At 50.1% G+C, this 25,389-nt stretch overlaps 1 protein-coding gene across 1 annotated transcript in view; it reads right to left on the reverse strand.

The window, feature by feature from the left end:
* Positions 1-25,389, reverse strand: part of LOC116947433 (receptor-type tyrosine-protein phosphatase gamma-like) — a 188,386-nt gene that overhangs the window by 26,560 nt on the left and 136,437 nt on the right. The window contains 8 exon segments of the mRNA XM_032963163.2: positions 24-159; positions 1,096-1,256; positions 4,715-4,852; positions 11,272-11,406; positions 12,890-12,972; positions 13,484-13,580; positions 14,058-14,152; positions 23,701-23,786. Of these exon segments, the coding sequence (XP_032819054.2) occupies positions 24-159; positions 1,096-1,256; positions 4,715-4,852; positions 11,272-11,406; positions 12,890-12,972; positions 13,484-13,580; positions 14,058-14,152; positions 23,701-23,786 (931 nt within the window).

Genomic DNA, 25,389 nt, shown 5'->3' on the forward strand with positions numbered 1-25,389 from the left:
CGAGTGTCCGTCCGCGTGCCCACCTCGGTCTGCACCAGGTAGTTGCGCTGGTTGCGGATGTGCTTCAGGAAGGCCATGACGCTCACGGAGCCCTTGTCGCGGATCTGCTGCAGCATCGAGTCGAGCACGATGTAGGTCCCCGTGCGCCCCACGCCCGCACTGCAACAGCGAGACCCGCACGGGGGCAGACATGAGTCACGCGGCGATGGTGGCGGTGGTGGCAGTAGTGGCGGTGGTGGCAGTAGTGGCGATGGTGGCGGTGGTGGCGGTGGTGGCAGTAGTGGCGATGGTGGCGGTGGTGACAATAGTGGCGATGGTGGCGGTGGTGGCAGCAGTGGCGATGGTGGCGGTGGTGGCAGTAGTGGCGATGGTGGCAGTGGTGGCAGTAGTGGCGATGGTGGCAGTGGTGGCAGTAGTGGCGATGGTGGCGGTGGTGACAATAGTGGCGATGGTGGCGGTGGTGGCAGTAGTGGCGATGGTGGCGGTGGTGGCAGCAGTGGCGATGGTGGCGGTGGTGGCAGTAGTGGCGATGGTGGCAGTGGTGGCAGTAGTGGCGATGGTGGCAGTGGTGGCAGTAGTGGCGATGGTGGCGGTGGTGGCAGTAGTGGCGATGGCGGTGGCAGTGGTAGCAGTGGCCGTGGTAATGGTGGCAGTGGTGGCGATGGAAATGAATTTCAACTCACACAGTGTTCGCTCCTCACTCTCAGAGAGAGATAGGGGAGGGCGAAACTCAGAGGCAAAAAGGAACCACAGATGACCGGGCAAGGCAATCACGCGATGAGCCGGAGCCAACGACTGACCAAGCTCCGCGTCGCTCTACATATGGGGGTGTCATCGGTCAATTAGTGAGTGCGTACGTGTTGGAGGCAACCGGAGTGACTGGAGAAAGCCCGCGTTTGTGAGGGGGAAACACTCTATCCCAGAGAGATGGAACGGGTGCAATACACATTTTTGGTGTGCCGCACTCCCCTGGCGAGCCAGGGCTACGGCTCCTGCTTGACGGCCACGGGAGGGGAGTTCGTTACATCACAGGCCACAGGGCGTTGGCTCCCGCACGCACGCTCGCTGTCTCTGCCGGGGGCGGGGGGGGGGCACCTGCAGTGCACGAGCACGGGGCCTGAGTCGGGCAGCCGGGCGGCCGACGACTTCTTGACGAAGGTGAGCAGGGGCAAGGCGTACTCGGGGGTGCCCATGTCAGGCCACTGCGTGTAGTGGTACTGCAGCAGCACGCGCTCGCCACCGCCACGCTGCCCGCTCTGCTCACGCACGCACAAAGACAAAGATCCCCCGTGTAGCCTTAGCAGACTGGTGGCAAGTGCTGTTGGCGAGCAGCAGCTATGAAGGCCGGCACGGCACACACGAGGGGGCTGGGTGGTCAGCAACCACGCCCGGCCGCCTTTGTCTCCCCAGTGGCGACGTTATTACGCAACGCGCAACCGGGTACTCATTTGAGGCTGAGTCAACCTAGGGGAGGAGGCCCAGGACCGGTTCAGATAACCGTCACCGGTGTTGGCCGTGAGCGGGAATCCAACCCGGGTCGCCAGGTTCGTAGTGTAGCGCTAACCGCTACACCACCGCTCCTCATCACGCGCGCACACGCACACACGCAACACCCGCGCACAAAGAAGACACACACACACGCGCACACACGCACACACAACAACAACAACCGCCATTCGCCACTAAGTGGCGGGGACGTCACCACGACGCTTGTGCCAGGCCATGTGCACCTTAAGGCCACGTGAAGTGTCGAACGCCCGCTGGCAGGAGGTCACCGGGCAGACCCAAGTGCCATGGGTCGACTGACTGAGATGACTGGCTGATGCACCACCTGTGCCCCCTACTGTGCCAACCTGCTGTGCTTTAGCCACCCGGTGCTCCGCTCATTGTTGTAAGTGTCGCTCCTCCGCCCTCCGTTGTTGTTGGAGGGCGACTGCCTCCAACTGCCCAGTAGCGTATTTCACGAGCCTCCTCCACAGAGGCCGATCTTGACACCGCTGGTACCAGTCATCGGCAAGTCCACTCAGCTCCACGTCCTCCTGTACCACATCACTCCATCTCTTCTCTAGCGCGTGCCACGTCCGTTTAGCCCCCTCGATCCGGCCGAACAAAAGCATGCGGTGGCTGGGCATGCGGGCTACATGACCCAGCCAACGCAGCCTTGCCTGCTGGAGGAGCTCACCGATGGGACCTTGCCCAGATCTTTCAAAGATTTGTGAGCTCCTCACACAATCCAGCCTGGTTAAACCCAGGACAAATCGTAGGCAGGCTAGCCTAAATGTTTCTAACCAGCGAAGATGTTCCATTAGGGGAGTCCACGTTTCGCAAGCGTAGAGAAGGGAGGGAATGACCGTGGCCGAGAAGACCTGAAGCTTAGTGCGGAGCGACAGACCAGGTAGCTTCCCCACAGCGTTACGCAACCGATGAAAAGATATTGCCGCTCGACTGATTCGGAGTGAGACCTCTGCTGTTAAACTGGAGCCGGTAATAAGCACAGTGCCCAGGTATGGGAAACTCTCCACTCTCTCCACAACTGCCCCATCACCGATTGGGAATTGTTGGGGTGGAGTATCCGATGGTACAAAATACCCAGGCAGGTGCTTAGTTTTGGTGGGGCTGATGGTAAGGCCCCATCTCTTAGTGGCACGCTCCAGTCTCAGCAGCAGCGTCTCCAACTCCTCCTCTGAATGAGCAGCTATTACCAAATCATCGGCATACATAACGTGGTTGAGTAATAGGGAGCCATCCCTTGACCGCACCCGGGCATCGATCAGCCTCCCATTATATCTGTACCAAATGGAGATCCCTCCGATACAGCTATTGAAGGCTTCACGAACTACGTGGTCAAAATAGATGTTAAATAATGTGGGAGCCAGAGGACATCCCTGTCGTACCCCAAGGTGTACAGGGAATGGCTCTGACTCCCGGCGACATAGTTTTACCCGGGCCCGCTCACCATCATGAAGGTCCTTAATGATCGTGAGTAGAGGGTCAGGGACTCCAAAAGCACGACGAACAACCCAGAGCCCAGGCCTACTGATGGTATCATAGGCCTTGACCAGGTCAATAAAGCAGAGATGTAGGTCTTGTTGGAATTCCCTACACCTCTGCTGTAGCAGACGGACAGAAAATATGGCATCTGTGCAGGACCGCCCTTTCCTGAAACCGCATTGGGGCTCCGCAAGCCTCTTCTCAGCGTGTCTGGCAAGGCGATGTTGAATAATCCTTGCCAGGACCTTTCCCGGCACACTGAGGAGTGAGATGCCCCTATAGTTGTCAAAGTCTGTGCGGTCCCCCTTCTTAAAGAGGGGGACCACCAGGGCATCTTTCCAATCATGTTATTATGTCATATAGGGCAGTCTGCACAAACGCCACCCTCCCTCAGCATTTCGCTTGGGAGATCATCTCTACCCGGTGCCTTTCTTGGTCTCAGACTCCAGATCACCTTCAGTACTTCCTCAACAGATGGCACCTCAGCCAGCCACTCACAGCGGGTGACTTCTTCCAATATTTGAGGCACTGCAGCCTCAGCAGGGTCATCCCCACTTTGCGCCACGATGTTTTCCTGGCTGAGGAATGTCCCCTCCCCCAGGACCTCACGGAAATGCTCAGCAAATCTGCAAACCTGTTCCTGGGGGTCGGAGATTGGATCACCGTTTTTTCCCCTAATGATGGTAATAGGTGTGGTGCTGCAGGTTACTTTTTTGATGGAGTTAAATAGAGATTTGTGATCGCGGGCCACTGAGGCAGACTCCATCTCCTCAGCAACCCGCGACCACCACCCATCCTTGCAGCGCCTCACGGCTCTCCGAACCTCCGAGCGAAGGCTGCGGTAAGCCTCCTTATTCTCTGACGTGGGATTCTGTAGCCGATGACAGTGGGCCTGTCGCTTTTTCTCAACCATCCTGAACACCTCCTCTGTCAGCCAGCGTCTCTGGGGAGGTCTGGACCATGTACCCAAAGCAGCCATTGCAGCTGCATGAGTCACAGTCCTAAACCTCGCCCATTAACTCTCGACATCAGGAGGAATGGGGGACGATGCCAACCCCAGCCGCAAGTGATGATGAAATTTTCGTTTGCAACTTTCATCAGATAACTGAGACCAGGCCACTTTAGGTTGGAATGGGGTCCTGGGTGTACACCCACCACCAGAGTGGAAGAATGACAGGCGCATCTTACAGATGACTAGTCGATGGTCAGAGGGCAGATCAGCTCCACGGTAGGTCCTGGTGTCAAGGACATGGGCTCGCACCCGCTGGTCCGTCACTATGTAGTCCAGCAGATGTTCTTGCTTGAACCCAACATGCATCCATGATGTTGTGTGGATGCACACACACACACACGCATGCACAAAGAAGACACACACACACACGCACGCACACACGCACACACACGCGTGCACAAAGAAGACACACACGCACACACGCACACACACACACACGCACACACACGCACACACACGCGCGCACAAAGAAGACACGCACACACACGCACACACACACAGACACACACGCACACACACACGCACACACACGCGCGCACAAAGAAGACACGCACACACACACGCACACACACACAGACACACACACACGCACACACGCACACACACACACACGCGCACACACACGCACACACACACGCACACGTACACACACGCACACACGCGTGCACAAAGGAGACACGTGCACCGAGCTGGCCGCCGCCGCCGCGTTACCCGCCGCTGCTTGGTGTTGCGCAGCGCGAAGCGCCGCACGGTGTAGAAGGCGAGCGTCTTGGAGCTCTTGAGCGAGACAAGGACGCCGCCGTACTCCTCGCTGCTGCCGTCCGACGGCCAGTACTGGTCGCACTTCCGCTACAACGAGAGGACGGCGCGGTGACGACGGGCAGGGTTTGTTTCCCGCGGCGGTGGTGGCGGTGGTGAACCCCCAGCGGGTAAGGCACCTTCACCTTCACCGCCGCCGCCGCTTCTACCGCTGCCGCCCGACCTCCTGGCCGATCTCGACGCTGCCCAAGCGACGGTCCCAGCTGACGGTGGCACGCGTTCCGATCGAGTTCGGGTGTTCAGTGTAGTCCCCCGGGGCATTCTCGTTTAAACAGACGCACCCGTGGCTTTCATTTGTTTCCTGAAGCGCAAGAAGACCCCCGCGGAGTCCCTTTGACTTAATAGCAGAGGGGCCCCCCTGCTTGGGGTCGCTTGGCCAATCTACGTTCTGACCCCGTGCCCCTGCTGGACATCAGTGAATAAGAGCTTTGTAGCTCGTCGGATTCCTCCGCACGATGCGCTATGGAACTGGTGACCCAACATCAGATTCCGGGCCACGGCCAACATCGCATATCTGAAGCTTTCCTCGGCAACCCCCCTCCCCTTTAACAACTTGGCACTGACTGGCATGGGTTGCAGTACGGTGAAACAAACAGCACGACTGAAAATCGTGGGGAAGTCTCCTCACCCATGAGCGGATGTAAGCGATCTACAACACCCACTTCGTGGGGGAGGCAAAACTCGGACCGCCCAAAGAAATACCCAGAGCGCCGGAGCAGGGCAACCATCAAATTCCCCGCAGATATGTCAGCACCCTCGTTGCCGTACTACTGCCCTCCTACAGGAGACCTTGCTGGCTTCTCCACGATCACGTGCAATCGTCCACCCACGTGATTCGAGCATGACCCACCCAGCTCCTGCCTCCCGATGGCGAGGTGGCAGGCGTGGGCCGTCGTGCCGAACGCAGAGCTCAGAAGCGAACCCCGAAGCTTCCTTCACTTGCAAGTTGAGCAATTCGGGTGAATCGCCTGATGAAGCTGGTCGTAATCGCCAGGGAAACGTCGTACTCGACTGTAAATGATGTGGGCTTACTCGCCATCACACCGACGTGCTGAAGTAGTAGCCAATTGGCACGTTTTGTTCACGTGACAAACCTTGCTAATTGGCCGTGTCGGGTGGCGGTGGGTGAACGACACATTTGTATTTACGCGATCTGACCCAAAATAAACCTTTACCACGCTGCTGCTCGCGCTGAAGAATACACGGAACGGACGACACTGAACCCCTGGCTGGAACTCTGAACCCCTGGCTGGAACTCTGAACCCCTGGCTGGAACTCACGGCAAGCCACGGCGAAGATCAAACAGCGGTGGGATCCCACAAGTCGGCAGAAATACATTGCTACATCTTTTAAATGTTTCATACAAAACTTCATATTAGTACTTGAGACTAGTATTAATACATTTTTTTGCTTTAAAGTTGAACATCAAAATTCTTATGTTTAAAAACTAATGTTTAAAAATGTTTACACGCGCACACACACACACACACACGGGACAAACACACGCAAAATCATATACCTGTATGGTTTATGCGTGCGTTTCACATGTATTAGTTGCTTGCAAAAGAAATACAAGGAGGGTTTGTTTTTAGTGCACGCTATCAGGCGAAATATTTCACGAGGGTTTCATTTTTTTTTTCAAAACAACTTTGCTATGAGGCTCACGGCCAAAGCATAGCCGTTCCATTCTCGCCTTTTGCAAATTGAACACGCGTATTAGCCTTTACAAAAATAACCATCGGGAGAAAATCGTAATGTACTCACGACGTGTCACAGGATATTCTCACATCTTTAAATTACAGCACACGGCGTGCGTAGACGCATCGTTGAAATACAAATCTTTTAAAAGATAAATAAATTGACAGCGATCAAATTAAATCACGATGCTTGATGAATGTGAATGATTTTATTTTTACCCCCTTTTAAGTTTTTTTTTGTCATACTTTGCACTTTGCCTGTATTTCTTTTGCCAGCAATTAAGAATGTTAAAAAAATATTAATCTTTTCAAGCAGTCTTTCAAAATCATGGCAATTACAACGCTAACATATAACAGTTTTTTTTTATGTAGGCAATATGTTAGAGCCTTTGTCGATGGGCCCAGGCCAAATAATTGACAAGTTGGTACCATCTGAGGTGGCAGCACTTGAGCTGTACAAACGTCTTAACAACAATTACAAGTTAATGATGCAATTACATTACTTTATAAGTACGTTATCACGTAATAATGCACTTCTATGAGCCAATTTAAAAACACGGGTACTACTGAACAAGTAATTCTGCTCTGGAAAATGGAACTATCTTGCAATTACCAATCAGTATTTCCCCTTAACATTGTACTGAGGACCCCTTGTTTTTCTTAGATATTAAACTTTGCAGTTTGTCGTCGAAACAGATGTGAAAATCAATTTTGTGTACGTTAACAGTAACAATGTTCCGTTGTATATAGCGGCGTCGTTCATCGCAAATTTCAACTCACAAACGCCGAGGAGCCACTCACGAGCTGGGAGTCAGCTGTCAGGTGGTCAGGCGCCACCAATCATTATCGCCCAAGCTCCGAGTTGAATCAATAACAGACAGACTATTTTGACAGCAACAATGGTGATGCATGACCATCTTTCTTGATCACGCTACGTGTCTAAAACTTCTACTCAAATGAGGAACGGGGCTCTGCTCATCTCTGTCGGCAGCCCTGTGCCAGTGATGGAAATTCCACATTGCCATGGCAGAGGTCAGTACGCCAATACGACGTGGCATGTAAGTTTAGAATATAATAAACCGTTTAAAATTAGAAAGAAAAGCGAAATTCCAATTACCTCAATTTTGAAAGACTGTGTAAGATTATAACATTGTAAGGTTTGTAGCTGTTTCGTTAAGAGTTATGTTTTCTAAAAAGCCGCATTGATACCGAACACACTCGTAGCACGGCGATGAACATGAATACTCATGACCACAGACCGGGTCTCGGCAGCCTTTCAACTCACACGGGAGACGCTTCGACTGTGACGAAGAGATCGGAGTAATCGTCAGCCTGATCGTTCTCAGACAATTCTGCCAACTGGAATCCGGAATGTGCTGGCCCTTTGGGTCGTATTGGAGATAGGAGCTGTACAAAGCGGTACGAGTTCCTTACTCCCATCTGTCAACGGCGTCCGATCAGTGTGGAGGATTCAGCCAAATACCCTCGGGGGGGGGGGGGGGGGGGGGTGCTCTCTAGAGCTCCCCCGAGTGGAGATCCTTCTGCCAGCAGTGGTGTGACTAAGTCGTCTCATAGCCTGTTCACTCTGCTCCCCTGTCCATCCACACTGGGGGTCTGGGTCTATGTGCACCCAGTGAGGGCGAGAAAACTGAGACGCCACCGTGACAAAATATCTCCTTACCTTGCTCAACATGTCTCGCCTAGGGTTTATTTAATTTCTTGCGTAAAGCGCTCCGAGTCAGGATTATTCGTGTTAATTGCGCAATATAAATGATAATCAAAAATGGCAATGGACCGAAATGTCCCCAATTATATATTTTTTTCGCTGTTAGGCCACAAAGTGTTAATTGTGCTTTGGCATCACTGCCAACGCAGCAGCAGCAGCAGCACCAGATAATTTGTTTCAATAACTAAAGGTTGATTGACGGACTTGGAATTTGACGAAAGATTGGCACCAACAGCACGGCATGAATGTGGTGTACCTTAGGGTCATATATCCAGGCAAATAGGTATTAGGGACAACGGTATGAAATCACGCGAGCTTTTAAAATAATCTAAACAGACCACTTTGCAGTTTTGACATCGCATCTGAAATGTGGTGCCCTACGTACAAATTACGTCACGTGTGGCAACGCTGATCTCACACCGGCTGGAGCAAAGGCCGCTCTGCCCCAAGGCAGATCGTCATGAGTATTGACGCACGTTTCAAACATTTCATTCAAAGAGCACTCAACTGTGCATTGTTTCAGTTGTGTTCGGCACCAACGGCATCCGCATGAATCGTACAGTTCGTGTTGTCAAAAATTAGTACCGGTAAAGCGACAGTTGTGAAAGTGGTGATGTTAGAGAGGACTCTACACACACCAGAAATACGCACACTCGCCCACTCCATAAGAACACCTCCCTAAAGGGATACTGGAATGCATTACACGCGGGAGCTTTGCGGTGAAATTTCTGCTGCTAGAACAATCCGTTGATATGATTTTGTGGCCAGGTCAACCTTTGTGGGATTACTGGCAAAGGTTGATACGGGCGCAATGTTGCCAATGCGGCTTTAAAATCCGGAAAACATGAGGTACGTATAAAACATAATAACTAATGGCGTATTATTCATTTGGGCAAAAGATATACGTAGTTATTCATCGATGAGTAATTATTATAAGGACCGCGAGTGTGCAAGTGCATTCGTGAAGCAGTGTCCCTTTAATGCTGGCCGTTCGTTTCAAAGCAAATGCCAAACGGCAGAACCGTTCACCGGACACAGCGATGCACCCGCGAGTTGGCGGTGACGGCATCGAGAACGACACCCCCCTGGGTAAGGATGGAATGCTCCACCCTCTGCCAGTCCACTCGTGATTCAAAAGATTTTCCCAAAGGGATTTGGAGCAGGTGGAGCGTACCATAAACTTTAAATGCAGGGAGGTTTTTTTTGAACGATTCATATTACCGTCCCACTTGCACCTCCATCACCCCTTCTTCACCACAAACGCTTCTCCGCCCGAGAAGAACCGAATTATTGCTCCCCAAGAGTGAGAAAAGACAGAGAACCCCACTCGCAGACGATGCGCTTTGTTGTTACATGACTGTTAAGGAAACGAAGGGGTAAGTTTCGTGTTTAATGTAGCAATTAAGAAAGATATTAATTTGTTTTAAAAAACACCATGAATTATGCAGATAGGGAGCTTGAACGGTAGCGTTGTCATATTTACCAGACTGTCCTGCAAATCGACGTAGGAACCCTTCATGTGGTAAACATTGTGTTCGTTTCCAGTTACCTAAAAGCCAAGCCGAATGTGAATTGATGAGCAAGTCACAGAACGCACGGAAACAAACAAACACCGCCACGCAGGGCACATTGCTCTGAAACGCTCTCTGGGCACGAGGCCCCCCCCCCCCCCCGAGACTAAAAACATCGCATCTCCCACGTACAGCCCTCCTGAGCCAGCGGTGGAAATTCCACATTGATATGGCAGGGACGGGAGGGCGGGGTGGGTCTATCCATAGGATGAACGCTGTTGACTTCCCCACGGAGCGGTACTCACTTTATCAACCCCCAGAGGGATGATGGGCCGAGTAAAATCCCCCTGAGCTGGATTTGAAGCCACAAACGCAAAATTGCGAGCGGCTCGCTCTACCGCTGAGCCACCTGGATAATACTGAAATGCACTGTGGGAAAATTACGACCTTACGTGCATTGTAAAGTACGGTGTAGTTTTACACCCTGGTGGGTGTGGATTGTGTGGTGGAACAAAAACTAAAATTCGAATTGTAAAGTAAAATTGGCTGCTACAAAACCAGCTGCGTGAATAAAACAAGCACACCGGGTGTCACCATCCTTCGACGAACGTCACTAACTGTGTGGACTGGACCAGAGGTCACACGAAGAAGGGATCTCAGCGGTAGCTCTGTGCTGTCCGCTTCTGTGGGCCGTTCTCTAACATGAGCAAGGGTCGCACTGCTGTGCGGGGGAGATCCGAATTGTTTGCGTGCCACGACACTGAAACTGCAATCCGGATAAAATTGAGTAAATAAACAAAAGAGTCTGCCAATTTTTTTCCGAGACTGCAAAATTAGATACGAGCTCCAAATATTGCACCACGTTTGCCATGAACTAAAATGTCCCTACGAACCGGAAAGGAAGCTGCCGTTTCAATGAATGAGCATTTGCGATAGTATGAAGTGCAATTTTCAACTTCATTTATACGAAGCAGGGGTGTCTTGCGCCATGTAATATCTTGACAAAAAATGTGTTTAGACACCCAGGTGTTAGCGCTATCCTGCAAGCTGATCCATAACGGTGCCAATTTCATGACACTTTACAACATCGGCCCTATAACATCCTTAATAAACATCAACGACTGCAATTGCTGCTTGCTATTAAAACACTTTTTTTTGTAATTATCATTACACATTCAAAAGTAAAATGTTTGTAAAGTATTCCAGTCATTATTGTTACGTACCGCTCGCGTGAGCACAGTGTTTGGGAGATAAATTTCGGCCGCATGATACAAAAAAAAAACCCCATCAATAAACCCGTTAACAAAGTGAAGAGGGCAGAATTAATCCATCGCTTTATTTGATCGGCGCTCCGCTAACGACCGCTCTCGTGTCGCTGGCACGTTCACGACGGCCGCGTAGAACAATCGCACCGCACGCGCCGGGAGGCTCGCAACCCCCCGGCGGCAAATTCGAGCAACGCGCGGCCACGGAGTCGCGTGCAGCGACGCGCGCGTCTCACGTCAGTCCGCTTACCCGTCCTTTCTCCACGAGGTTGGTGATCATCACCACCACGCGCACGTTCTGCTCCCACACCATTCTCCAGAAGTCCTCGAACGTGCCCTTGAGGGGCCCCTGGGTGGCTATGTAGGCTCGAGGTTTGTTGTAACCCTGCCAACGTGTCAGTGGGAGAAGATTGGGCGCGTAATCTTGGGAAATGAAATGAAATGCAGGCGCGCATACGAGACAAAGGCAAAGATACCCCCCCCCCCCCCTCGTGTAGCCTTAACAGACTTTTGGGGCAAGTGCAGTTTGTGAGCACCTATGAAGGCCGGGGCATCACACGAGGGGATGAGTGGCCACTACCATTACTGGCCGCCTTTGTCTCCCCAGTGCTGATATTTACTCGCTGCATTATTATTCAAATAAGGCTGCGTTAACCGAAAGGAAGCTACGGTCAAGTTCAGAAATTGTGGGTTTACCCCAAGCATCCATCCTTCATTAAAACGGGTTCTCCAGGGTATTGTGTTGACGGTCTGAGCCCAATCGTCACTGGTAACATGAAAAACCCATCATAACAAATGCGGTTTTCCTTTTCATTTGGCAAATCTCAGCTCGATGGATGAAAAAATATCACTTCGCCATTCGACAAACACTTTTCCGTAGCGGGGCATACGGATAAAAAGGTTACTTGAAGGGATCTCAGAAGTAATTCTGTGATATCCGCTTCTGTGGGCCGTTCTCTCACACGGGGCGACGCACTCTTCCACGGGATATCTTAGCGGACGCCTCAACGCGGGAACACAGATGGAACAATATCGGAGCAAAAAAGACAAACACAAACGTAGAGCCATGAAGTAAAAACAGGCAAAACAATAATCACAATCGGATCAGAATATAAACTTATCCTGGAGAAATCCGATGAGCTACAAAGCTCTTTTGTGACAGATGTCCAGTCGGGGCGGGTAATAAAATGACAACAACGAACAATAGAGAAACACGATAGGAGTGCAAAGTAGAGGAAAGGTAAATAAATCACGAAAAAAAACATTGTTTTTAAGTCGCACGAATGTGCAGGACAACCCGTTCTGGGAATGTCAAATCCAAGAGAGAGTAAAACGACCGGGAAAATAAAAACTTTGACTGACACCGACCACAAAGTGGACACAACACCATGGCTGACTTCTCCAGTAGTACGGAGTTAGACTGATGGCCTTAATCTAAGTTTTATTGTGGTTGTTGTTGTTTGACTTGCATCCCACTGGGATTGTTTGCACACAGCGTTGGTGTACGGTGCTTTATTCAGGAATATTTTGCTGTTTTTTTCATGGATTTTCTGTTTGCACAGTCACACATAGTCACTTTAAGATGTTGTCTTGTTCGTGTTTTTTGTTTTTTTGTTTGTTGTGGTTGTACCCGATTCAAGAGCCGAATGGCTCACAGGGCTATACCAAAATAAACTGATACTGAAAACTGAAATAAACTGAAACTGAAAGAACGGTGACTTACGCGCAACTCGATTGAGAACTAATTTTTTGCAAACTGCTTTGTGCCTGTTAGTTTGTCGTCCTTCCCCCGCACCTCCGATTAGCGCGGTTGGCTACGTGCGGTGCGAAAGAAGTTCAACATACGTACGTGCATTCGTGCAACTTACTTCGATGTAGTTGGCGTTGATGTAATCGCTATGCTTGGAGTCTTTTCCAGAAAGCACTCTCAGCCTCACCCTCGAGTGGTCGTCTGTGGAGAGACGAAGTTGTGGACCAGACGGACAAAGCCGATGCCAATCCCTACAACTGTATAGACATTGGGTAAGACTATTTATAATAATAATATTCATGATGTAAAAAAACACGTAAATATGAAAATGACAATTTTGATATTCTTTAACCAAGGCGAGAAGTCAAGAGAGACAGGGATGGCCCCATTGACAAGCGCGCCCTGTATGAGTGCTGCAACGGCACGTGCCCAACTCGTGTGTACACGTCTTCGCGCGCAACATTTCCAGCCTCTCCCTCCCCTAATAGACCGGCTTTCCAGTTTGTTTCTCTGCCGTGGACCAAAACTGAAATTCCACACTGGCACCTTTTAATAACCGAGCCCGGTTTCCCGAGCCCGATGCTGCCACCTATTAATTGGCGAGAACGCCACATCCGCATCGGCACTGCCACCTTCTCGGGGAGGTGAGAAGAGCCAAAGCGCTTGGCGCGATGGCGTGAGCGACGCGGGGCGGGCGCGCTCCGACACTCACACGCCACAATGTTGATGTAGCGGTTCTTGCTCTTGTTCTCCGGGTGGTTGGTCTGATCGGCCGTCACGCCATTCCCCATAGTGCTCCTCTGTATCTCCTGCACAGAGGGGGCGGCACGCGGTGCCATTGAGGAGAGGAGCGCCCGGCCGTTGCGGCTCTCCGCCGACGCGTTCGCGGTTCGCGCGCCGCTCGGCGTCGCGTCGACCGACGCTTCGCTTGAACCCCGTCGCGGAAGCTCCCCGCCGGTCAGACATCGCTCGCCACTGCCGTCGTTAGCCCTGGCCCGGATATCAAACGCAGGTGGGGCCAGGTTTTTTATTTGTTAGCCACGGCGCCGCCGCTCCCACCCCGTTACTCGCGCTGACTCATTGCGGCGCTTCGTGCCGTCTCTGCCGAAGGGCCACGGGCGGCAGCCACAGAGGCCGTTTCCGGGCCCGCCTGCGGAGGCCTCGTCGCGTCAATGAACTCTCTGGGTTCGTTGACCCGTCGCGAACCGCTCGCTCGCCGAAGAGGCGGACAAGGCGCCCGCGGCCTGGCGACGCTGGCGCCTGGCGCGGGCCGTCTGCGGCCGTACCTCGAACTCCTGCGCGAAGCCGCGCTGGCCATCGGCGTAGAGACGGGCGACGTGTCGGGGAAACTGCTTCACGGGAATGCCCTCCATCTCCTCTGCTTAGAGACGGAGAGAGACGCACACACAGGGAGAGGATGACAGGAGGATTAAACTAGGAGATCGGTGAACACTGCACCTGCACTCCACACCTGATTTCAGAATGAGAATCTTTATTAATACTGGAGGAAATCGATGAGCTATGAAGCTTTTTTTCACAGATGTCCAGTCGGGGTGGGTCAGAACATGACAATAACAAACAAAACAAAAACACGATAGGAATCCAAAGTATAGGAAAACAAATCACGCAAAAACAACATTTTTGAGTTGGGGCAGAGTGCAGAACCGCACTGCAGGCCACGACACTTCTCTTGCCTTGCTTTGCTCCACTTTGGAATTCTCTCCCATCTTCTTTTTTCCCAAGCCCTTAATAAGACTTTGCTCAATACAAAAGACTTGTTACACTCTTATCCATGACATCTTTGTTGAGTGCTCTTCGTTGCTGAGCGCTTGACACGTTGGGGCTTTGGGCACCTGCGTCAATCCCCGACTGTGACAATTTGACCTTCCCAGTGATTCGACGACTCGTCACAATTTGGGGTCAGGATTCAAGAATTAATTATTCTGTCCCGTCCCCCCCCGTCCCCCTATCTCGTTCTGTCTCGTCTGTACGGCTTTGCTCACTCCACAAAAGCTTTAATGTAACATTGGCATCTTATATTCTAATTGTTTACATATAAAGTAAATAACTGATTCTTACACTCACAATCCGATGCAGTTATATTGCCGTAAGCGTCGATTTAAAATCGAGGGATCAATGCATGTCCAGTCTACACGCTTGGCTGACTGCCGTCATTCGTCATCTACACCACGAGCAGCTGCCTCAGCTAATGTTAGGGGCATGCGGATAGGGAGATAATCGATTCTGCGTCATGCTCCTGTTAATTGGATAGTCTGCAACGCTTGCATCGTGCAATAGCACGATCGAATAAAAAGGGAAAATAATTGTTTAGCGCTGCAGTGGCAGACTCGCAAACCGTGCGACTCGTTCTTCGGGCACGACGGCACCGAGACGGCGTCGGGCGGACCAACTGGCGAGTTTCTCGGCGCAAGCGCGCTGCGTGAAGACGAAACGTCGTCGGCTGTCGCCAAAGCGGCATTTAAAATCAACTTCGGCACGCGACAGCGCGGCGACTGGGCGTTCAATGCCCGAGTGGAGATTTCACGTGGGAGGGACGCGCGTGGGACGCAGGGTTCGCTGGTACGGTGCGTGCACGATATACCGAGATTATTCCGCGTCGACGCTTAATGAATTTCGCGCACGGCAAAATTGCTATTTTTTGCGCTGAACGGTGGACCCCTGTCGTTTAGGTCGGAGCACTCTCGCCAATAACATCTGGCAACCCGGCAGGGTTGAATTTAACAAGCCGCGAACTCTGCTGATGACATCCAAAAGGTCGAAAGCAATCGAGCGTTCGCTTGACTAAACAAACGTAGCTGGATAAATAGTGGTATGAAAAATATATGTTAGCTGTGTGCGTGAGTGGAACAGAGGTCTGATTACAAGTTACGAACCACGCTACAGCTGTGCGTCTGGAATGTAAGAGGCCTAAATAGAAAAACCGAGCCCATGCGGGCACATAGAAGGATGCGATTAAACAGCGGGCGAGAACATCCGAGCAAAAACGGAGGAGCGACCGTTCAACCTGCCCACGAATCCGGCGGTAAAACCCGACTCGGTGAAACCGACCTCCCCGCAGAGATTTGCCGTCCGTCTGCAAAAAGAAAACCGTGCGAACGCTCCCTGCCTCGATGAGACGGGTTCCTAAGAACGGCGTGGACCCCCCCCACCCCCCCCCCCCATTTTGCACAGTGCATCATGGCGAGAGTCGCCGCCGCTGGCGTGTTAATGGAACGCGCGCGCATGCACTCGCGCGCACGTCGAAGAGAGGAAATGCTTTGACACCAGAAGGAATATTCCTGAACGACCACGGGCGACACGGCTTTGTGGGGATGTCGTCAGCGATCACAGCCGTCAACCCCCCTCCTCAGTGCGGCCTCTCAGCCCTGTTGACCGCGACGAGAGCACAACAAATATAAGTAATGGGAGTAGTAATAACCATCGCTAAGAATCACGCGAAACACTCCCGCTCATTTCACTGCGCTGACGAGAGGGCACTCATTTCAGTTCCTGTTATTCGCGAAGAGAACAATGCGAGCCACGATCGTTAATATTCACCAGCGAAATCCTTCATTTAAAACAATCAATAACTGCTGATATATAAAGAAACCGTGGGATGGTTAACAGTATTCCAATACGATCATCTGTGCAGATTGAAATGCACGGCCCATTGCTAAGTGGCACGGAATGTGGTTAAGTCTCCGGCCACGGATAAAATTGAGCAATTATTAAACGTTAACGTCTCCGTAAAACGCGCGCGGGGTGGACATGTATGCCTCATTACTCCCAGAATCTTCACGGGAGTCAACCCCCATCAATTTCACATTTATTTATTTATTTAATCTTTCACTCGGAGCCTCTGCGGTGAGCGAAATACAGCGGCAGTCAGCAAAAACGCACTGCCAAATTTGACACTAAAATGCCAACGGGCGCGCAAAGGTCACCTGCACAATCTGCACTTTTTCCCCCGCGCCGACCCCCTGGGGCTGCGAGCACAATGGCCAATTTTTACGCTTCCCAGGAACGGCATTATGCAAATAAGGAGAGGTAGCAGACATCGGAATCGGCCCCTCACTGCTGCGGGTACACAGAACGCCTCACGCAAGGCGCGCAAACACAATTGCAAAACGGGACGGGCGCCTCGTCAAATGCAACAATTGAAATGTATCGTGGAATGGAGAGTATTTAATTGGTGATACCGGGGGTGCTGTGTGAGGTGGGGTGGGGGCGTAGATCTGTGCATGCACGCACAAAGACAAAGATTCCCCGTGTCGCCTTAACAGACTGTTGGGGCAAGTGCTGTTAGCGAGCAGCACCTGTGAAAGCTGGAATGGTACACGAGGGGGTGGGTGGCCAGCACCACGCCCAGCCGTCTTTGTCTCCCCAGTGGCGATGTTTACACACTACAGCAGGTACTGATTTAAGGCTGAGTCGACCTAGGGGAGGGTAAGGACCGGTTCAAATGATTGTCACCGGTGTTGGCCATGAGCGGGAATCGAACTTGGGTCACCGGGTTCGTAGCGCAGCGTAGCACTAACCGCTGCACTACCGCTCCCCACATGCACACACACACACACAGACACATCGCCACAAGGGAGACAAAAGCGGTCGGGTGTGGTGCTGGCCACCCACCCCCTTATGTGCCGTGTCGGTCTTCATAGGTGCTCGCGAACAACACTTGCCCCAACAGCCTGTTCAAGCTACACGGGGATATTTTGTCTTTGCCACATGTGGACAAACATCAACGAATCAAGCAGAGCAATGTAGAAACGAAGGCGGTGGGGTATGATGCTGCTCACACCAATCCAGTCACGTTCCTTACGAACCTCAATAGGTGCTTGCGAACAGGACCTGTCCGCACCTCTGATTACCACGGTTGGCTACGTGCGGTGCGAAAGGAGTCCAACGTGCGTACAATAAAGAGAGCAATCTGTCTTTGGTCGACGGGAGTTGCAATTACATGGATGGTACAATGTTGGCAGCTCGCTGTATTACAAACATAGCGATGGCTGATGGTGCTAGTTTTAATTACAGGCGAAATGTCGTACCCGATTTGTAAATGTTGTGGGTTTGCTCTCCATGCTTTCCGTGACAAACCTGACTAATCGGCCGCGTCGGGTGGTGGCGGGTTTAACGACACATTTATATTTACGCGATCTAACCCAAAAACCTCTATTATGGACAATGTTGGTCGCGAAAGCCTACTCGGTGTTAGACTGAGCAATGGCTGTGTTTGTGAGCGGCACCAGCCCAATTTCCTTGCGTGCGAGCGAGCGTGGCCTCGTGTTGACACAAATCCGCGTCCGTATTTGCCCGTTCTAATTTCATTTCCCCGCACGCACGGCCCCGGTATCGTCTTTGTGCGCGTGTTTGCATCTCGGCGCGAGCGAGCGGTGACGCTCTCGCTGCCGACCGACAGGGTGGCAGATGTCGACTATTGATTGGAATCTGTCATTTAAACACTGGGGGCAACGGCAATGAATGGGGCGATGATTTCTTGCACACGGGGCCCCGGTGAATAATTTACGGCGCTAACCCAGGTCATCCGAAGCGGCGTGGACAGCCCAAGACAAAGAACCCCGTTAAATGTAACGATACCAAATGTGCGTTAAAAAAATAACAATATCTGCCTATTCCACACGCGAATTGCAGCGTTTTGAATGCAACCGGAAGGTTCCGAGTTTAAATCCCAGAGGCTGACCAAGTCGGTACCACATTGTGGCGAGTCAATACCAGTTTAGGCAGAGACTGGTCTCTTCGATGGTAATGTGGAATTTCCACTGCTGGCTCAGGGTCACCAGTGAAGATGAGCATTCTTCACTGCTCATGTTACCAGGCAGGCGGTTTGCAAATTTGCTGTCAGTATTAAAAACAAGGAATATTGCGAGCGTCGATGAGGTTAAAATATATTCTTCGTTCACAATGCAAAAACAAGTGTTGTGATTTCGTTCATTTTTAAACAATGAACGTCAGATAAGTGGACGCCAATCGATTTGTGTCATAAACAATGCACTCGTGTTACAAGTCAGGCGTGGCAGAAAGCAATACAACCAAATATAAAATAAGTGAGACAAACGATAAACTAGAAGGATTTCTCTTTAAACCTCTAACCGTCTGGATTCCCAAGTTCACAATCCATGACAGACGACAGAGATGGCTCCACTCCTCCACTCCTTTGTGCACAGCCCCAAGATGTCAGGATGGTTCAGCTGCCAGTCTCACGCTGCTCCACTGACAATTATTATGGGAACCACAAACTGGGCTTCCAGTAGCTCGACTCGGCCTAAAATAAGCAGCCGGTCCGAGTAGTGTGGTCAACAATAGCACGAAGGCGGCCAGATGTATGTTGTGCTGGCCTCCCTTAGGTTGACTCAGCCTAAACTGAGTAGATGGTTGGAGTACTGTAGTGTGGTCAACAATAGCGCTAGGGAGACAAAGGCGGTCAGATGTTTGTTGTGCTGGCCACTCTTAGGCAGTGCTGGGCTCACAATAGGCGCTCGCGAACAGCACTTGTCCCAACAATCTACGCGGCTCAACACAGACATATTTTTAGTGACTGCTTAAGTTAAGTGGATTTGGATTATTTTTTCTCCCTCTAAAGGACACTAATATTTAAAAGATAGTATTACATTAGTCTCGTTCGTCAATTGTTAGCACATCTGCGTAAAGTGAAATTTGCTGTGGTTGGGCATTTTTAAAACGCCGAGTTATTAATACGTTGTTGGCAACAGAAAATTAAATTGATGATAGCGAGCCCCATGTGTTGGCAATGGCATGGTGATCAGAGGCTAATGAAAGGTGTTAATGATGTTGGACGCAAAATAAGACCACACACAAAGGATTTAGTTTAAACTCGATGACAACTGCTTTAAATGGCAATACATCACTTAATCCAACACGGCATAAATCAAAAGGCTCTCTTGGAACACAGCCTTCAGTTCCACATGCATGCACCGACACATAGGCAAGACATTTATGCACTCGAGTAGATGCGTGTACACGTAAAGTCATTTGTGTGTTAATCCGCTGTTGAACGAATAACTCTCCATAGCGTGTGGGCCGTGAGAGGTTGATTGACCATACTTCACCACGCTTGTGTGTGTGTGTGGGATATTACAATCGTGCATGCCGTGACTTTAAAGCGCGACGAGATGAAAACTACGTTGCGTTTCCTAAATAGCATCTATCTCCGTATGTCACATTCCATAAAATATATATAGAATATCTATAGAATATTAAAGTGTGGGCCTGAACATTCGTGAATTACTCTCCCCACGATTGACTCAATGACTTCCACGAGAAGAGCTCTGGAGAGTGTCTAGTCCATACAGCAGTGGTATATACAAAGTCTACATTTATATGTTTATGCAGTTCAGAGAGAAATAGACGTTTTGCTGCTGAAAATGCATCTCTGTTGTGCTCACAGCCAGGATTTGAAAGTGTTCGTGTGGCTCGCTGAGTGTTAACCAGTCATTTGCTGCGCGTGCATTTTTTCCAGGCCTACTCTGGTTAGCTGGGATGTTTGCAGACAATAAAGTGAACTAACATTGACCAGGATATGAGCTAACTGCCCTGACAGGGCGTTAGACAAATGCGAAATAGAATAGAATAGCTGAGTTACTACAGGCCTGTATCTCCGTTCGCGGCCCAGCTGATTGTTGCGCACAGAGTGAGCGGTTTTGCGAGAGCTCCTTCCAACATCGAGTGTGATCGTCCGCGATATTTTACTGACAGATTTATTTAGTGGAGCGGTAAATCAAGTTGATGGCTTAGATCATGAATTCACGGTGATATAAAGTCAAGGATTTGATTGGCTGTGTTATTGTATGAACAGGAGGCATGGCCAATGATTCAATTGAGCGCATTTCATTTTAAAATATTGTTTTTCTCAATGGTAGAATTACTATGCAAGACATAATTACCAACGCAATGCCTTAATTTACTGCTTTAAATGTCAGATGGAGTGATGTTAAAGGATTTAATCACAGATTTTTTAAATACAATTTCACGTATCTTTATGAATATCATCATGATCATCAACATCCTCGTTCATAATAAAGGTTTTTGGGTTAGATCGCGTTATTTATAGATGTGCCGTAACCCTCCACGTCGTCATTTAACTAATTCATTCATTTTTTGATGATTGGCCGTGTCGGGTGGTGGAGGGTTACGACACATTTATAAATAACGCGATCTAACCCAAAAACCTTTATTATGAATAATATTGGTCGCGAAAGCCTACGTGTTAAACTAACAAAATCGTTGTCACCATCATCAGCCATGATCTATCCGCTGTTGGATGAAGGTCTAACCCCCCCCCCCCCCCCCATCCATCGCCATCTTTCATGGTTGGCAGTCTTTGGCACGGTGTTTTGATTTACAATCTTTTGTGCATCTCAAAGTGACACTCACAGGATTCTCAACAAAATAAAACAAAGTAAACCCCCGAATGACCTCGCTCCAGACAATATGTATTATACTTGCTCGTACGATCCGAGTCATTACAATACGTTTGACCCGCCAGTAAAAGAGAATTATGCAATGACCTAGATTAATAAAGTATGTTATTGTAGAATCCATTCTTTTATTTTGTTGCCAAATACAGAATTTGGTATCACTAAATATCCACCACAGCCTGTGATACTCATTCTGCTCCGGTCCATGGACACGTGTTTGTCATGTGGAAGGAAACCGGTTTTCACAAGATAAAAAGCACAAAGCTTCGCACAGATAGATTCAATAATCCATCGCTATACTGCAATCTCTTAGACACGTCGCAAACCCCAAGCCTACAATGCACGGTATGCCAGAGCTTCAACTGGTATTGCCACACACGTAAAATGTAAAATGAATGCCCTGCTGCGTAGAGCAGAAACTCACCCTCCTTGTGTATTAGAGGGTTTGTGCGCGTCTAGAGGGCTTGCCACGGTCTAACAGAACACTGTTCATCATCTCAATTATAGTAATATCACATACGAGTATTACATGGCCTGATTTTCATGTACGGTATAGTCATTACTATCGTGTATCTGCTAAAAGCCACGTTATAGTAAATCTTCATTAGTATAATTATATATGATTATTTCACAACACTGGGGATATTTTAATTCCATTTTCAATCCCCGTGACACAACAGAAGACAGAGATGATGTCACCGCATCGTTTTAGCACTTGGCGGTTGTCGGGTGCTAAATTTAAGCAGTGAATGTAACACCATCATTTTTTTCAGCCCCAGGTGTGGACATTCATAGCTGAGAGCAAGACTTCCTAACGGCGTGTGCCAAACCCCCTCGCGGAAAAAAACATTTCATCGGACCGACTGCCCTATCTTTCGACTGTGCCCTGCCATGGGAATGTGGAACTTCCAACCGCTTGCACAGGGACGCCACGGTGTCGAGATGTTAACTACCTCGCCTTGTATGCAGGAGGTCGTGGGTTCAATTCCGACCCTGACGCCTGTATAATTGGAGTTTCCTTTCTGTCTGGGATGGAGGGTTGCATCCTCGAAAGCGTCAGTTTTCTCTGGGTGCTTCGGTTTCATCTCACATGTATTAACACACATTAATTGGAGAAATTTTTTTTTCAGTTTATAGAGGACAGCAGAGCTTGGACAATTATTGGCACTAGCTCGCTGCCTTCCAGCTTGTCTGTGGTTCCACGGCGATTGCGAGATGCAATTTGCATGGGCGATGCTGTATAAAACTGCACATTATTAAATAACAAATCATGTAGAGTGCGATCGTAGTATGCTTAAATTGCATACGAAGTATTTTACTCAGAGCCAAGAGGGATCACATTGAGGACCCTTCCTCCCTTCAGAGATAAACCACCACACAAAGAACACTTTCGCTGTGCATTCCCACATCTCTGTGTGTGCTTGCCACACAAACGCGCATCGCTCCGCTTTAATGGCGCGGCACAGCGACATTCCCTTCATTTCCCAAATTGGCATTTGCCCCGAATCTTAGGGCCAATAAAACGATTCCAATCTTCACGGCAAACATCCCCACTGCCCCATCGTTAGGCATCGGGCGGCAGCGGCAGCAGCAGCGTCACGGCCGCTGCGGTTCGTCGAGCGGACAGCGGACGTCACAAAGCACACGCGCCGACAAATTAACCGGTGCCCGCCAATCACCGGGAGCCGGCACGGTGGTACCGGCTACCGGAGCACAGCGACGCTCAGCCATCCCGTCATCATCAACACGCAGGCTCGCTGCCCGCTCCGTGTGTGAACGCAGCGCTGAGGGTTCACGTGCGTTCACACGCCGCCTCCTGTGTTCAACGCAGTGCAGTCCTCAGGGTGTGTCAGTTCACCAACCATCCCCCCCCACCCCCCACCACGTGGCCTTGAGTTGTTGTGGGTCAAGGCCACTAGTCGAATCGAGCATCGATTAGCTCCGTCTCGTTCTTAACATTCAGGAAAGTTGGCGGGGCGGGGTACACTCTGGTGAACTCACTCGAGTGGGTGGCACCACACGCCCATATTCCAGGGCTGTCCATGAGGGGTTGGTGGATTACAGACTCCATCGTGAGGCTCTCAAGCCCGCTGAGCTGTGAGATGGCCCAAGGGGTGGTAGTCCAGCAAGTGAGGTTTGTGAACCTGAGTGTCAGCCCATCCGCGGGTGGGTTTTCCCACTTCTTAAAAAAAGTTGCGGAAGTACAGCTGTGTTCTTGAATCCAACCGTGCAGAGCTTTGTGCGTCACCCCGCTCAAGTTTGTGAGTTTTCTACGACATCTCCCCCCCCCCCCCATCCACAAGCCAAACGCACATTCATGGCCTGGCCAACCACGCCAACAACACAGGACAGTCCTGGAAAGGAACATCGAGGCTCAGTCAGAGCTTGTCGTTGACAAATAAACAAACGTGATTTTTGAACACCACCATCATCATCATCGCCATCAGCGGGGGTGCCGTTGGGAGACACGTACCTGGCATCGCGGCGAGCGGGATGGCAGGGATCACCCGGGGAGAGTCGTTGTCCTCTACGTAAAAGTGCGCCGTTTGAAAGCATTTTCTGGAAAGGAGGAGCCAGGCGGAAATGACAAAGTGCGTCAATGAAGTCGCACGCGCACAGAGAAGCCTCATCAGTGACAATATTCAAAATTCAAACAAACCTCTGTAGCCCGACGCTTCCAAGCTCCCGCGGCGACGAGACCGTAAACGAGACAGTGGGCTAAATATGTTCAGTAGAGGGTCGCACCTGAGCGAGGAAGCCCATCACATTATTAGGGCTCGGTGCACGCAGACAAAGTTATTTGGCAATATTTAGTCGTACCACATGGCACTGATAATAACTGCACATTTGTTGACCCTCATCTAGACAGTGAGCGGAGGGAATGGTCAACCTCAATGGGAGATGTAAGGCAAAAAAAAAGATTTTCGCTTGTTTCGTTGGGTTCACATCTCCACTCCTTTGCATTGCTACGATCGTCGGGGCAACGGGCGAAGCCGAGCGAAGCGCAAATTCAGTTCTTGATAAGTGGCATGGAGAAATTATTGACATATTGGCCAACCCCAGTCACAGAGCGGACAGCAAGTCAATGCAAAAGAAGCAGAGGGAGACGGTGTACGAGATGGCAGCAGCGAGGCAACGTTAAAGAGTTCAGAGGTCATTACTGAACAAGGAGGAAGGAAAGGAAGGGATGGAAGAAAATCGAGGGTGGCTTTTCCCAGCAGTAAGAGGTTACAGCCTCGCGACAACAACAATGGCGATGACAAGGACGTCCCAGTGAGGGCTCACGAAAGCCAGTGTCACACTCTGTTTATTGAGCTTGTGGTGGAAATTGCACACTCTCATGGCAGGGTCCAGTCTAACCAAAACTTCACACAGAGTCGTGCAGCCTTGTAAGGTGAAGCTCAATTCACTGCCACTGGAGGAATGATGGTGTGGCTGAGTTCATCGTTGTCTGGATTTGAACTTATGTTTTCAAGACCGAGTGGGCTTGCTGCTCTTAACCAACTGAGCTACATGAGTGGACCGATGCATTGTGGGATATCCAATGTCGTGTATATGCGATTGTCACCCCTTGTCTTGCCAAACTATATTGGCAAAAGATTAACAATTGCACCCATTATTGTCCAAAGAAATTGTACAAAGAACTTGTTAAAAATAAATAAATTGTACAAAACATCACCAACTATCAGCACAAACATCGCATTAATTTAACGAAATGTATTTTCAAATGCATTTAAGCCATACAATTCAATATTGTGTTCCTTAATAATAAAGTATGCTGCAGACAAATGTTTTCATTATCATACGTACACAATTTAGTCGTACATTCAGCCGATGACGTAAAGCACTGTAGTGGCTTAACTGCCCATAATGTACGCACGGCTGGTGTACCTCTGCCAAAACAGTTCAGCGTGTTCGAGCGGCCAACGAGTTGGTTAATTTACTGAAAATGCGCACGGACAACACGTTTCGCGGCCGCATTATGACTATTTTCCCTTCATTGGAGAGTCAGTCGAGATAGGTTCACTCGTACGGACGGGTTCACGTCTACGCAAGGGATTGCGTCTATTATCCCATGGGACAATGACAAGGGAAGCACAAACACAACTCACGGTTGCTAAAATTTAGGAATTTCTTGATTTAAAACAACATTACATGGGTC

Source organism: Petromyzon marinus, chromosome 30 (genome assembly GCF_048934315.1).
Source record: "Petromyzon marinus isolate PM22_M1 ecotype Great Lakes invasive population chromosome 30, UKy_Petmar_22M1.pri1.0, whole genome shotgun sequence".
NCBI classification, from domain to species: Eukaryota; Metazoa; Chordata; class Hyperoartia; order Petromyzontiformes; family Petromyzontidae; genus Petromyzon; species Petromyzon marinus.